Here is a 15,484-nt window from a genome sequence, read left to right on the forward strand (position 1 = left end):
TTAGTGATAGCTCACTCAAAAAAAAAAAAGGAAAAGGACAATTTAGGATCACACTTTCATACACTCCTGTATGCAGTCTGTTCCACCCAGGGGCTGAGCAGGGTCTTCCTGAGGTTACCCCGTCCTTCCTTCTGTGCCAGACATTCTTGTATTTGAGCCTTGCCCTCTGTCAGTTCACCCAGCATGACAGTCCCAGACTGGAGCTCCCTTCTATCCCAAATAGCCCATACTTCACAGCTTAATAATATTTGGCATCAAGGAATCTACAAGGAGGGGAATGATCTCCAGTTACTAAAAACCAAGACGAGAGAAGGCATTGAATGATTCTATCCAATGCTTACCAAAGCTAACCAGAATTTCAGTTCTCACCCCTGGCAGGAAAGCAATCACACAAACAGTACGAGGATGAGGCCAGCTTCAGAAATTCAGGTGGAGGGGCGCCCGCGTGGCTCAGTTGGTTAAGCATCTGACTTCAGCTCAGGTTATGATCTCACAGCTCAGCTCACGAGTGTGAGCCCCGAGTCAGGCCGGGAACTGGATTCTCTCTCCCTCTCTCTGTCCGTCCCTCCCTGCCCCTCCCCCCCCACTCTCTTTCAAAAAAGAAAGAAAAGAAAAGAAATACAGGTGGATGCAACTGTGTTTTATTGAAAGAAGTTGTGAAGTGGTTAACATGGGGCACACCTCACCCCTCAAACCATGCAAGGGCAAGCCTTGGGCAGGGAAACATTTGTGTACTGGGGAGGAGCACCAACTTGAGTTACTTCCCTCAGGGCAGGGGAGAGAGAGGGGAGACGCAGGGGTCACAGTGGTGAGGGGGTGCATCTCACTGCTCCGGCCTCAGGTGGAGACCTAAATAGAATCATCAAAGTGGACTGGCACGTACGGGTCCCCCTCACAGGCCACGATGATGTATTTATCTTTCTGGGTGGTCTCATATATACATCTGGGGTATCTGGAGCTACGCCTCAGGTGGCAGTCGGTGATATTCATCTTTGAGACACTCTGGTGGCAGTTGGGCTGCCCATTCTTGCAGGTGACATTTCCCTGGAGGCAGACGTCCTGGACATCTGCCAGAGGCTCGTGTACAAAGGTGTTCACCGGCTTGCACCGTCCGTCTGTCATTTGCCGGCGCCTCATCATTTCGTTGCAGTAGTTGGGGCCGAAGTTGGTGGGGTTCGAGTCCACGTGCTGCCGCTGGAACTTCATGGCCCGGGATTCCTTGCCCAGAGAAGGCTGGACGTACCCCAGCGCCAGCAGCACCAGGACCAGAAGTGGGAACCAGATGCAGAACCTTTTCTGAGCCATGGTGGTCTCACTTCCCTGGGAGAGCCTAGCTAGGAAAGGGAGAGGAGAGAGAAAGCGCTGCCTGAGAAAGAGAACCCCAGCTCCTACCTGTGGCCTCCCTGGCTCACAGTCTCCCTTTGGGTCCTTCAGAAAGATATCCCTCCCTCTGCACAATTTTCCAAGTAATGACACACTCACATACACTGTTCTCCCACTAGCTAGAGAGAGGTGGTCTTCCCCTCCGGGTGGTGACATTGAAAGTGACCTCAAATCCTGCAGTCCTGTGCCTGACTACTAGGGAGTTTTAAATTTAAAATACGTCTAGACCCAGAACTCAAGTGGCTCATTAGAAAATACTTTTGAATAAACTGTGAGCTAAATTGCATCCCTGAGATACCACCAGAACATCTAGGATCATAACTGACAGAGCCCTGTTGTCCTCCAACACAAGGGAAGCAGCCCACTGCCCAACACTGGCATCACAAAGGGATGCCATTGTATTCCAAAGAGAGGTGCTTGTGTCCCCCAGCTTGGGGCAGGGGGGCTGCTGCTCTTTCTCCAGCCCCATTCATTAGTTGTCTGCAGCTCCCATGCTCCATCTGGATATTTGCCTAGCCCAAGCTTTCTCCATGCGAGCCTCACCCACCCTGATCCTTCTTCTCCAACCCTTAAGCAGAAGGAGTCCCTGAGACTGCCTCTTGGGCTACTGACCTGGGTCTCTAGCTTCGTCTCCAGGTGAGAGCAGAAGGCCAGTCTCTGCAATCCCTGGATCCCCGGGGTATGAATCTTATATAGATTACAAAGGGGCTTGGCTTCTAAGAAAAGAAGGGTGGGAGGAGCATCTTGCTTTCAGTCCAGAGGGAATCGAGGACGTTGGGAGCAAGGGGTGAGGAATCAGCCAGGCCAAACTTTTGCAGCATTGCTGGGAAGGATGAGTCTTTTCCTATAGGAACCTTCCTGTGAATCTCATGGGTCTGCTGGTTCACAAGGAGCAGCAGAGAAAGTCACCACAGCACTGGTGCCTGAACTCCAGCAAAGTCTTTGTAATCTCAGGGCCATTTTCACCAAAGAGCCCTCAGTAGTGGTTAGCAGAGGGCACATAAACATGTGATCACCAAGCAGGAGGGAAATGAAGGTCCTCTCTCTCCCCAGGAGTCCTGGAGTGGTTGAAATTCCTTCTGTGAGGAGGGGGGGTGAGGCGTCCAGCTGGAGGCTTCTCAGGTCCAGGGGCAGGGAGGTAGTGCCCGCCTGTGACCTAGCCCAGTGTGGCCACTGCAGCCGACGTGGGTTCGGAAGGTGAGTGTGTGGGTGGTTCGCATCTACAGCGACCACTCCTGTAAGGTCAGAGTTGAGGAGAGGAACTGAAGCTAAACCAAAACCCCAAATCCCTGTTGAAGAAAAAAAAGAGAATGCCATATTTCTTTTTATTTTATTTTATTTTTTAATTTATTTTTTTAAATTTACATCCAAGTTAGTTAGCATATAGTGCAACAATGATTTCAGGAGTTGATTCCTTAATGCCCCTTGCCCATTTAGCCCATCCCCCCTCCCACAACCCCTCCAGCAACCCTCTGTTTGTTCTCCATATTTAAGAGTCTCGAATGTTTTGTCCCCCTCCCTGTTTTTATATTATTTTTGCTTCCCTTCCCTTATGTTCATCTGGTTTGTCTCTTAAAGTTCTCATATGAGTGAAGTCATATGATATTTGTGTTTCTCTAATTTCGCTTAGCATAATACCCTCTAGTTCCATCTACGTTGTTGCAAATGACAAGATTTCATTCTTTTTGACTGCCAAGTAACATTCCATTGTGTGTGTGTGTGTGTGTGTGTATATATATATATATATATATATATATACCACATCTTCTTTATCCATTTATCCATTGATGGACATTTAGGCTCCTTCCATACATTGGCTATTGTTGATAGTGCTGCTATAAACATTGGGGTGCACTTGCCCCTTCAAAACAGCACAACTGTATCCCCTGGATAAATACCTAGTAGTGCAATTGCTGGGTTGTAGGAGAACGCCATATTTCTTAACAGCAGAATTGCCTCTGCCAACCAAAAAAAGAGGCAAGACTGATGAAGAACAAAGGCCTTAATGGAGGTGGGAGGTCTCAGGATTGCAATTTGGGGAGCAGATTCCAGAGTACCCAGAAAAGTGTTCTGCCTACACAGGAAGAGTGGGATTTTCAGGAGAAAGAGGGACAGGGGGGCAATTACCTAATTCAAATAAGGGAGGAGAAGGAAAAATGTGATTGGCACTAACAGACTGAGCCATGGGTATTTACACTTTGACTAACTGACTTCTTGGTGTTATCAAGCCACACTCTTCCTGATAGGCATTAATTAATTATTCTGTTTTCAGAAAGTCCACACTGCCACTTTTATGATCCAGATGCCAGGTGTCCTGCTGACTTTGTAAACAACTGCTTGTAAAACAATTACTGTGTCTGGCCCAGATCAAAAGGTCTTCTTGCCCAATTCAAAAGTTCATTAGAAAAGGAAATGGAATTTCAAGATGGATTCTGTTGTGTCTAGAAATTTTATAAAATTTCACACCTCCTAGAAAGGGACCTGTTTTTGCTGGGTGACCATTTCAATTCTTGTGGAGTGAAAAAAATAAACATACCCTCCAACTGTCTTGGTCCAAATTCTGACTTAGCATCTTACGAGTTGGGCAAGCTAGTGAACTTAATTTATTTCTCTGTTCCTCAGTTTCCTCATCTCTGAAATGGGGATGATGATATGTATGTCTTAGCTTTATTATGAGGACAAAATAAGGTAAGGTGTACAGAGGGCTTAGAAAGGTCTCTAGAAAGCATGATCAATGTTGGCTCTCGTGATTGCTCATGTAGGGTGGTGTTGAGATCCTTAAGGAGTCTGTTTCATTAACATTGTGCCAACTCTGACTTACTCCTTATAAGGGGTGAAGTAAGGGAACTGCCAGGCTTTTGCTTTACTGAAAACCTGAATTGAAAAAAGCATGAAGTTTTGAAGCCCTGGGATGGGAGAGACAAGGGAAAGGGAGAGAAGAGAGGGACTTCTGGGAGAAGAACAGAATTCTTTAAAGGGAAACGTTTTTATTGTTTGCCACATGATATCCAAGAAATCTGTAGTAAAGTCAGCACTATTTGCTAATGCACATGAATTTGGAAGTAGCAGTAGGGCCAAGGAAGATGTGGTATGGTGTGAGTTTTCAGTTTTGTATTTCTGTAATTTGACCAACACCCCACCCTCCACCTGGGTTTTGTCTTCTCTTAATCCTTAGACAGTACTCATATCATCTGGAGTAGTGTTGGGAGGAAAACTTTTCCTAACCACTTAGGTTCATGTTGGAGAGCCTACAAATTAACTGACAAAAGACAGTTTAACAGGCAAATAGACAACATTTATCCATATGCCTGTGTAAGAGCACAAAAGTGGCTTAAAGCTAAAAAGCTAAGGATGAGGGTTTATATGCTAACTTAATAGGGAGAAGGGGGGGCTCTATAGGAAACAGGTGGGGTTTTGTTTTGTTTTTTAATTTTCTTTTTAATGTTTGTTTATTTTTGAGAGAGAGAGAGAGAGAGAGAGGAAGACTGCAAGCAGGGGGAGGGGCAGAAAGAAAGGAAGACAGAATCAGAAGCAGGCTCCAGGCTCTGAGCTGTCAGCACAGAGCCAGATGCGGAGCTCAAACCCACAAACCGTGAGATCATGACCTGAGCTGTAGTCAGTCACTTAACCAATGGAGCCACCCAGTCTCACTTTGTTTGTTTGTTTGTTGTTTTTTTTTTTTTAAGAGAGATAAATGAGCTTTTAGGGGAACAAGTAGGAAGTAAGATAACTTGTGATAATGTTTGTTTATGCAGGTGTGAGTGATTTGTCTTCTTTCTGGCTGTAAAACTGCCCCAGAGGGGATTTACAGTGCCTTCACTCTCAGAAGACTCTGCCTTTATTCAGATAAAAGAAGCTCTGAAAAGCCTTCTTCTGCATCTTCTGAGTCTCAAATATCTTCAGTTTAAAATAATCTCCATATCGGGGCACCTAGGTGGCTCAGTCAGTTGAGCGTCTGACTTTGGCTCGGGTCATGATTTCATGGTTCATGAGTTGGAGCCCCACGTTGGGCTTTGCACTGACAGCATGGACCCTGCTTCAGATTCTCTGCCTCCTTCTCTCTCTGCCCCTCCACCATTTGTGCTCCTCTCTCTCTCAAAAAATAAACATTAAAAACAAAATCTCCCTATCAACTCTGGGGATCCAAGTGGGCCATGCTAAAAAATCAAAATCAAGCAGAGTGAGTATACAGATGTAATTGGCTTTATTTGATGATCCATGAATGGGGCTGCATCCCATTGAGCAGACAGAAGCTCTGAAGAGCTGTACAAAATGGAAGACCTTTATAGGCAGAAGAAAGTGGGACAAGGAAGTTAATCTAGCAAAGAGTGGATTGTTCCAGGCATAAGTAATAGAGTAAGTCAAAATATCACGTGCTACCTAATTAAAGTACAACAAGAAGAACACAGCATCACTTCCCTGATCTTCCTATCAAAGATGCTTAACTTGAATTTAATAATGAAGAAAATCAGGCGAACCCAAATTGAAAGATATGCTACAAAACAACTGTCAAAGTCAGGAAGTCAAGAAAAACCTGAGGAATTGTCCCAGGTGGAAGGAAAGTAGAGAGACATAGCAACTAAAACAACATGTAATTCTGAACTGAAATCTTTTGCTATAAAAGACACTATTGAGGGGTGCCTTGGTGGCTCAGTTGGTTAAGCGTCTGAATTTGGCTCAGGTCATGATTTCACGGTTCGTGAATTCAAGGCTGCTTCAGATTCTCTGTCTCCCTCTCTTTCTGCCCCTCCCCTACTCTTGCTCTGTCTCTCTCAAAAATAAATAAACATTAAAAAACAATTTTTTTTAAAGACACTATTGAGGCAATTGGCAAACTTGAATGGGATCTGAGGATTAAATTGTGGTTCAGCATCAATGTTCATTTCCTGTTTGATGACTGTGGTTAAGTAGGAGAATGTCCTTGTTTGTATGCAACACACGCTAATGTATTTGGTGGGGGTGAGGGTGGCAGGAGGTGGTGGGCATCATGGTTTTAAACTGGTTTATGGCTCAATTGGCTCAAGAAAAAGAAAGCTCTTGGAATTCTACTTTCAACTTTTAGGTGAACTTGAGTTTCTTTTCAAAATGAAAAAAAAAATCTCATTAAAAAAATATATATCACAATGGGAAAATCCAGACAGGATATTTTAGAAAGAGAGAGAGGAGAGGCAGAGGGAGAGAGAAAGAATCCCTGGGATCATGACCTGAGCTGAAATCAAGAGTCAGACACTCAATCAACTGAGCCATCCAGGCACCCTTCAGACAGAAGACTTCTAAAGTTTATTTGTTTATTTCAATAGCAAGAGAGAGAGAGAGAGAGAATGTGTAGGGGAGGGGTAAAGAGACAGGGAGAGAGAGAGAATCCCAAGCAGGCTTTGCACTGTCAGCACGGAACCCAATGTGGGCTCATGAACCAGGAGATCATGACCTGAGCCGAAGTCGGACGCTTAACCAACTGAGCCACCAGGCACCCGTCAGACAGAGGACTTCTAAATCTAAGAGGACCTGAGTCAAAATTTCAAATGCAAGTATGTTGCAAAATATTCAAAACCAGAGATGAGAATGAGCACCAGAAAATCTGGAACAAGAGGGCATGAATGGGATGGTCTTAAGTGATCACCTAGGATCCTTGTAAGGACAGGGTAGGATATGATATCTGGAGTGGTCACATAGGTTGAAGGGCCAGAGGAAGTGAAAACAAAAAAGAAACAAATGGAGTCCAAAAATAATACACTAACTCCAAGAAAATTCCAAACAGAGCAATTAAAGCTCTGATTTACTGTTCGGACTTGAAATGAAATGATAATAAATAACAGTCAAGCACAGATTCACATGAAAATGAAATGAAACTAATCTCATTCCCTGCCTTGACAAGATAGAATTAAGGAATATTTGGCATCTTTACTTCAGCAAAGCATTGGATAAAGTCTCGTGATACATGGCTACCTGTCTCCCTGGTTAAGTCAGATCTTATAATGCTGTGACATGGAGCTGCTTCATCAGGCCTGTCCTGTTCATCACATTTACAGATGATTTCAACAAAGATGCAGGATCTCATAATACATGGTGCAACAGACAGATGACAGAGAGAGAAAAAAACATGGATGATAGAATCAAGACCCAAAAAGCTCTTGCCAGTCGTAGTGGATTACATCCAAAAACTAAAAGATGAAATTTCACAGGTATAAATCTTCTGACTTTGGAAGCAGAAAACAAAATGCATAACTACTGGACAGAGGTGGGATGATGATGAGTTTCCCAGCAATACCTTCCTCCATGCTACGCTGCGTGCTTGCATAGTGTAGGGCTGTGCTAGGCAATATGGATACAACAGTGATTCAGACAGAATTGCTGCCCTCAGTGACCTTACAGTCCTTTGGGAGATATAAGCAAATAAACAGTAAAATAAAATGCTACGTGACAGTCCAACTCTTGGCTTTGGCTCAGGTCACGATCTCACAGTTTGTGAGTTTGAGCCCCATGTCGAGCTCCTCGCTGAGTGTGGAAACTGCTTGGGATTCTCTTTCTCTCTGCCCCTCCTGGCTCATACACTCACGTGCATGCGTGTTCTCTCTCTCTCTCTCTCTCAAAATAACTAAACTTTAAAATGTTTCATGGCAAAGACCACTAGTGTGAGAGATCGTATGGAGGAACACTTCGCCCTACTTTTGTAGGCTTCAGAAATGTTTCCCAGAATAAGTCACAGCTGAGTGGGGACCCAAAAGATGAGTAAGAGTAAAGTAATGTTGAGGGAGAGTTTTCCAGATAAATGAAGCAGCAAGTCAAAGATCTGTAGATGAGAGAGGGCATGGCTCTTTGGGCCTTGAAAGTCCTGGTGGGCCTGTGGGGCTAATGTAGGAAGTAACAGGTATTAGGAAAGACAGTAGGGAAGGACTAGAGACAGCTACATTAGAGAACCTGAGGGAATTGATGGTGGCCTGAAATAAGCTATGAGAATAAAAAACAGCAGACAGAGATGAAAGAGCCAAAATCTACAGAACTTGGTGATTGGTTGGTTCAGGGCAATGAGAGAAAGGGGACATTGACAGGGTGCCTGGCTGACTCAGTTGGTGGAGTGTGTGACTCTTGATCTCAGGGTGGTGGGTTCAAGCCCCACACTGGGTGCAGAGATTATTTTTTAAAAATCTGAGGGGCGCCTGGTTGGCTCAGTCGGTTAAGCGGCCGACTTCAGCCAGGTCACGATCTCGCGGTCCGTGAGTTCGAGCCCCGCGTTGGGCTCTGGGCTGATGGCTCAGAGCCTGGAGCCTGCTTCCCATTCTGTGTCTCCCTCTCTCTCTGCCCCTCCCCCATTCATGCTCTGTCTCTCTCTGTCTCAAAAATAAATAAACGTTAAAAAAATTTTTTTTTAAATCTGAAAGAATGGGAAGGGAAGGGAAGGGAAGGGAAGGGAAGGGAAGGGAAGGGAAGGGAAGGGAAGAGAAGAGAAGAGAAGAGAAGAGAAGAGAAGAGAAGAGAAGAGAAGAGAAGAGAAGAGAAGAGAAGAGACCTGGTGAGTAGAACCCCAGATTACATTGCCCTATGTAGCAATTTAATTGTTCATTTAATACTCCCAACAACACCAAGAGATGAATGCTGTTATTATATCACTTTGCAGATGAGCAATCTCAGAGAAGTTATATAACTTGCCAGACTTGAGGCCAGAAAGTAATAGATTTGATATTCAAGCCCAGATTAACTAAAACACACTGGACTGGGCATTTATTTTCACATATCAGGTATAAGACATAAATAAGAAGTAATAATTTTTTAATTAATTTATTTATTTTGAGAGAGAGAGAGAGAGTGTGCACACACATGAGCAGGGTGAGGTAGACAGAGAGTGAGAGAGAGAATCCCAAGCAGGATCTGTGTTGTCAGTGCAGAGTCCAACAGGGGGCTCGATCTCACAAACCATGAGATCATGACCTGAGCTGAAACCAAGAGTTTAATGCTTAACTGATTGAGCCACCCAGGTGCCCCAAAGTAATAGTTTTTAAAATGTCATTTTCCATTTAAATTTGAAAGTTTATGGGGGCACCTGGCTTGCTCAGTCGCCGGAGCATGTAACTCTTGATGTCAGAGTTGTGGGTTTGAGTCCCATGTTGGGTATAGAGATTACTTTAAAAAACTGTTTTTAAGTTTTACTTTAATGATCTTCTGGATTTCAAGTTTTTGTTCATATGTGTACATAGATGTCCAAAAGTGTTGATGCTTGAATGGCAAGTCATGGCAAAGGGAACAGCAAAGTATCTTCCAGGTCCTGCTTTGTTACCAATGGAATGTCCATTAGCAGAAGAGGCACAGAAGTGCTAGGAAGTGATGACTGTAGGAATTCTGGCTTATGTGATTCATTTATAAAGATGAAGAACACAGGAGGAACACCCAGTATAATGAGAAAGATAGACTATGGGGTTTTTGAGATTATTTTCAAAGGAATGACAGACTGATAGGTGACTTCTCAATAGAGACTGTGGAAGGCAGAAAAGCAAGGAACTATTATTATGTTTAAAGTGCTGACAGGAAATCATTGCCAACTGTGATGAGAAAAACAATTTTTGAGTTGCTGCCTAGACATCTTACAGTGTGACAACTGCTCAGAGTCTGGATATTTAGATAAGAACAAGTTCTTGCTCTGCTTTACCCAGGGCACCTTTTGAAATAACCACTTGTAGCTGAGCTGGTGGAAAGTTAGTGGCCTCCACGCCAACCACCTTTTAAGTGATGGGTGCCTGTTACCTTGCTCTCTATCTCTTGCTTACTTGTGACCAGGGACAGAGGACCGCCCTATCCCCTGGTTCACTGTGCCATTGGCTCATCCCCCAACCTTCCCTCCCCACCGCCCCACCACTGCCTGCCCGACCCTCCATCTCACCATTTCTGGGATCTGTAAGTAAAAATCTTGTGACTTTACTTCTATTTATGTGTACTGAAACTATGCCTCCAAGCAAAATGACACTGGGCTTTTCATTCCCCAAAGTGGCAGCTGGAAGGCTGACGGAGTAACATGGCCATGTAGGTGGCTTGCACCTCCTCTTCAGCAGGTCATAATCTGCGTATTCTTAGTTTAATACCTGAGCTCTGGTTTCTCAACACAACAGCCTAGAATTATTTACCCTGTCACATAACAATTAAGGTAAAATAAAACATTTGCAGACATAAAAATAAAATAAAATAAAACCTCATGGAATTTCTAACTAGTAAACCTTCACTAAAAAAATTTCAAAGCACGGATTTCAGTTTAGAGGGAAAAGCTATTCGATGGATGTCTGAAATTCAGGAAGGAATAAAAAAAAGATGATGATAAATATGTGAGCAAATATAAAAAACCTTCTCAACTGCATAAAATAATAATATCTTGTTGAATTAAATAGATAAAATCAGGGGTGCCTGGGTGGCTCAGTCGGTTGAGTGCCTGACTCCGGCTCAGGTCATGATCTCGTGGTTCGTGGGTTCGAGCCCGCGTCGGGCTCTGTGCTGACAGATCGGAGCCTGGAGCCTGCTATGGATTCTGTGTCTCCCTCTCCCTCCTTCTCTCTCCCTCTCCCCCACTCACGCTCAGTCTCTCTCTCTCTCTCTCTCTCTCTCAAAAATAAATAAACATTAAAAAAATTTTTTAAGATAAAATCGAAATATATGTCAGTAACATAATTTGGAAGTAATATGAATTGCCAAGTGTTCAAGAGATGACTAAAAGGTATTGATTAGACTTTTATATGTTTAGTATGCATTTTGGAATCTCTAAGGTAAATAATAAAAAGAATGGGTATGAATTCCAAATAGCAGAGACAATAAGTGCAATGGGGATCAGTTAGGATAGGCTTGGTTGTACTCCAGTAACAAAGAAACTCAAAATTTCCCGTTTCTGCTACAGGTCTATCCTGGTCCAACCAAGGGGCTCTGCCCCCTGTAGTTACTTCGGAATACAAACACACAGACTTCGTCTTGACACATACCTCATAATCACAGAGGCAGAGGAAAGACAAGCAACCCACAGGATGGTTCTTAACCCTTCTACTGTAAGGGACACATGTCATGTCTACTCACACTTCATTAACCAGAGAAAGCCTCATGGTCACATTTAAGTACAAGGGACAGAGAAATAGAATCCTTTTAGGGGAGCCAAGATGATGGAACAGCATGGAAGGTTTTTGTGTCTCTCGGGTCCATGAAATAGAGCCAGACCAACGCTAAACCTTCCTGCACACCTAGAAAATTGATCTGAGGATTAACACAACAATCTTCACAAACTGAACCACAGAATTCAGTACGTACGCAGCATGGAGAGGTGAATTTAGGGAGAAAGAAGCCACAGAGGGTAGGGAGCCAGGTGTGTGTGCGGTGAGACGACGGAGATGGGGGGAGAATACAGGAAAAGCACCCCCCAAAAAACAGCTGGAGAGAAAGTGGAAAAGTGAAAACAGCTGCAAGGACTGAACTAAAAAGGGAGAAAGGAAAGGGTTTAAATTCCATTAAGACTATCAACAGGGGGCGCACAGAGTCTGAACTCCGCAGCTTGATACCTGGCGGTGCTCTGGTGGGAAGGGTGAATCCCCAGGAGCAGAGTGGAGTCCAGGGTTCTTCAGGCCACAAGTGGAAAGGCAGTTGCCTTGCCGGGAGGACACCTGGTAGAGGCTGTGTGGGTCCCCCAAAGGTAAGGCCCCAGTGGACCCGGGAGAACAACCACATTCGCTGGTGCTGGAACAAGGTCGTTAAGGGTGAAGCCTGGTGCCAGATGTGTGTTGCGATTTTCCATAATCCTTGAAACGCTGATGCTACACTATCTTATGAACTTTTTCTGGGGTGGGCTGGCACCCAGCCACAGTCTCTGGGCATCAGTAGCAGCACTGTCCCGCAAACGTTCCTCGGTGCAGCTGGCACCCGGTCATTGCTCAGTGAGACCCTCCTGCAGAGGGGCAGAACAGGTCAAAGCCGCAGTCCCTCAGAAGTAAGGGGTGGGGAGAAACAACAGCATCTGAGACAAAACTCAAGAGGCAGATGCTGCCTGGGGCTTGGTCGCAGACTGTGTAAAAGCGTGGAGTGGATGGAAGCTGAAGACAAAGGATGGGTGTGCGATTGCTGATCGGGGAGAACAGAGTTCGATACTAAGACTGGGTGACTGGGTGACGCCATTTTAACCGCACCTGCGCATGCGCATACGCACCTACAAGCGCCACAAGAATCCACCCCAAAAGCTAGGCAGCGCCATCTAGTGGAGAATGGAGCCATTACCCTATGCCCCGCCCAACTGGGCCAACCTCACTCTTTAGGAACACAAGTCTCTCCACCTGCTTAGTTTATGGACTATAAAGTGCTTCATAGTTTGACTCCTAGGGGAAGACAAAATAGCTTTAGTCATATTTCAGTCCGTTCGTCGGTCCATGCATTCAATATTCTTTCTTTTTTTTCTTCCTTTTTTCTTTTTTTCTTGTTTCTTTTCTTTTTTTTGAATACAGAAAAGAAAAAATTCATTTTTATTTTCAATTTTCACTAAAAATATTTTCTTTAATTTTTTTCTACCATATTTTTTACTTTTCTGTAAATTTTTTCAAATTCTATTTTACTTCCATCATTTAATTTTAGTCTACTTCAGTGTTTTCATTTTTTCAAATTTTCAAACAATTTCTTTTTTTCTTTCCCATTTTCTCTCTAACTATCAAGCCCCTTTCCATACCCAGACCAAAACACACCTAGTATCTAGCATCATTTATTCGATTTTGTGTGTGTGTGTGTGTTAATTTTTTAATTTTAATATTTTTTAATTTTAATTTTTTAATTTTAATTTTTTCTAACTCATTAATTCCTTTTCTCCCTTCAAAATGACGAAACAAAGGAATTCACACCAAAAGAAAGAGCAGAGAGAAACGACAGCCAAGGATTTAACCAACACAGATACAAGCAAGATGTCTGAACCAGAATTTAGAATCACGATAATAAGAATACTAGCTGGAGTCGAAAATAAATTAGAATCCCTTTCTGCATAGATAAAAGAAGTAAAACTAGTCAGGATGAAATAAAAAATGTTGTAACTGAGCTGCAATCTCGAATGGATGTTGTGGTGGCAAGGATGACTGAGGCAGAACAGAACATCAGCGATATAGAGGACAAATTTATGGAGAAAAATGAAGCAGGAAAAAAAGAGGGAGATTAAGGCAAAAGAGCACGATTTAAGAATTAGAGAAATCAGTGACTCATTAAAAAGAAACAACATCAGAATCATAGGGGTCCCACAAGAGGAAGAGAGAGAAATAGGGGTAGAAAGGTTATGTCAGCAAATCACGGTGGAAAACTTTCGTAACCTGGGGAAGGACACAGACATCAAAATCCAGGAAGCACAGAGGACTCCCATTAGATTCAACAAAAACCAACCATCAACAAGGCATATCAGAGTCAAATTCACAAAATACTCAGGCAAGGAGAGAATCATGAAAGCAGCAAGGGGAAAAAAAGTCCTTAACCTACAAGGAAAGACAGATCAAGTTTGCAGCAGACCCATCCACAGAAACTTGGCAGGCCAGAAAGCAGTGGCAGAATATAGTTAATGCGCTGAATCAGAAAAATATGCAGCCATGAATTCTTTATCCAGCAAGGCTGTCATTCAACATAGAAGAAGAGATAAAAAAAAGTTTCCCAGACAAACAAAAATTAAAGTAGTTTGTGACCACTAAACCAGCCCTGCAAGAAATTTTAAGGGGGACTCCCTGAGGGGAGAAAAGATGGGGAAAAAAAATAAAGACAGATCAAACTCAACACCCAAAACACAAATAATCCAGTGAAGAAATGGACAAAAGACATGAGTAGACACTTCTCCAAAGAAGACATCCAGATGGCCAACTGACACATGAAAAAGTGCTCAACATCACTCATCATCAGGGAAATACAAATCAAAACCACAATGAGATACCACCTGACACCTGTCAGGTTGGCTAACGTTAACAACTCAGGCAACAACAGATGTTGGCGAGGATGTGGAGAAAGAGGATCTCTTTTGCATTGTTGGTGGCAATGCAAGCTGGTGCAGCCACTCTGGAAAACAGTATGGAGGTTCCTCAAAAAACTAAAAATAGAACTACCCTACAACCCAGCAATTGCACTACTAGGCATTTATCCAAGGGATACAGGTGTGCTGTTTTGAAGGGACACATGCACCCCATTGTTTACAGCAGCACTATCAGGAATAGCCAAAGTATGGCAAGAGCCCAAATGTCCATCGATGGATGAATGGATAAAGAAGACGTGGTATATATATACAATGGAGTACTACTCGGCAATCAAAAAGAATGAAATCTTGCCATTTGCAACTACGTGGATGGAACTGGAGAGCATTATGCTAAGCGAAATTAGTCAGTCAGAGAAAGACAAAAATCATATGACTTCACTCATATGAAGACTTTAAGAGACAAAACAGTTGAACATAAGGGAAGGGAAACAAAAATAATATAAAAACAGGGAGAGGGACAAAACATAAGAGACTCATAAATGTGGAGAACAAACAGTGGTTGCTGGAGGGGTTGTGGGAGGGGGGATGGGTAAGGGGCACTAAGGAATCTCCTCTTGAAATCATTGTTGCACTACATGCTAACTAATTTGGATGTAAATTTTAAAAAATAAAAAATAAAACAAGTTAAAAAAAAGAGTTAGTACAGAAGACACTGAAAATACAGCGCAGAGACAGAGCATAGCCCCAGGAACAAGGCAGAGATGGGTAAAGAACAGGAGACTGTGTTCTCTGTGAGCATCTTGGAAAGGGGAACATAGGTACCAGACAAGGAAAGGGATGCAGCTGAGAAACGGGGAAGTTGACTAAGTATATGAGTGGAACAGGAACGTCCTTTCTAGCAATGGAATTTTCTCCTATGAAAGGGACTTGAGTGACTTCTCTTGTTTGCCTCAAACCTCTGCTTTAAAACAGGGTTCTAGGGGTGCCTGGGTGGCTGAGTTGGTTTAGCATCTGATTTCGGCTCAGGTCATGATCTCACAGTTCGTGGGTTTGAGCCCCACGTCAGGCTCTGTGCTGACCACTCAGAGCCTGGAGCCTGCTTCTGATTCTATGTCTCCCTCTCTCGCTGTCCCTCCCCCACTCACACTTTGTCTCTGTCTCAAA

The 15,484-nt window shown here is 43.6% G+C and overlaps 1 protein-coding gene across 2 annotated transcripts in view; it reads right to left on the reverse strand.

Moving 5' to 3' along the window:
• Positions 1-619: 619 nt before the first annotated feature.
• Positions 620-15,484, reverse strand: part of LOC124508760 (ribonuclease pancreatic-like) — a 49,497-nt gene continuing 34,632 nt past the window's right edge. Inside the window, exon 8 of one of the 2 annotated variants that reach the window (XM_047075390.1) lies at positions 620-2,672. In XM_047075390.1, coding sequence (XP_046931346.1) covers positions 850-1,539 — 690 coding nt within the window. In that variant the 5' untranslated portion in view covers positions 1,540-2,672 and the 3' untranslated portion in view covers positions 620-849. The remainder of the gene's footprint in view (positions 2,673-15,484) is intronic. The other variant, XM_047075391.1, reaches the window with a different exon arrangement.

The sequence above is a fragment of the Lynx rufus genome, unplaced genomic scaffold (genome assembly GCF_022079265.1).
Source record: "Lynx rufus isolate CCGP_SWC_20201006 ecotype Redwood Valley unplaced genomic scaffold, mLynRuf1.p SCAF_13, whole genome shotgun sequence".
NCBI lineage: Eukaryota > Metazoa > Chordata > Mammalia > Carnivora > Felidae > Lynx > Lynx rufus.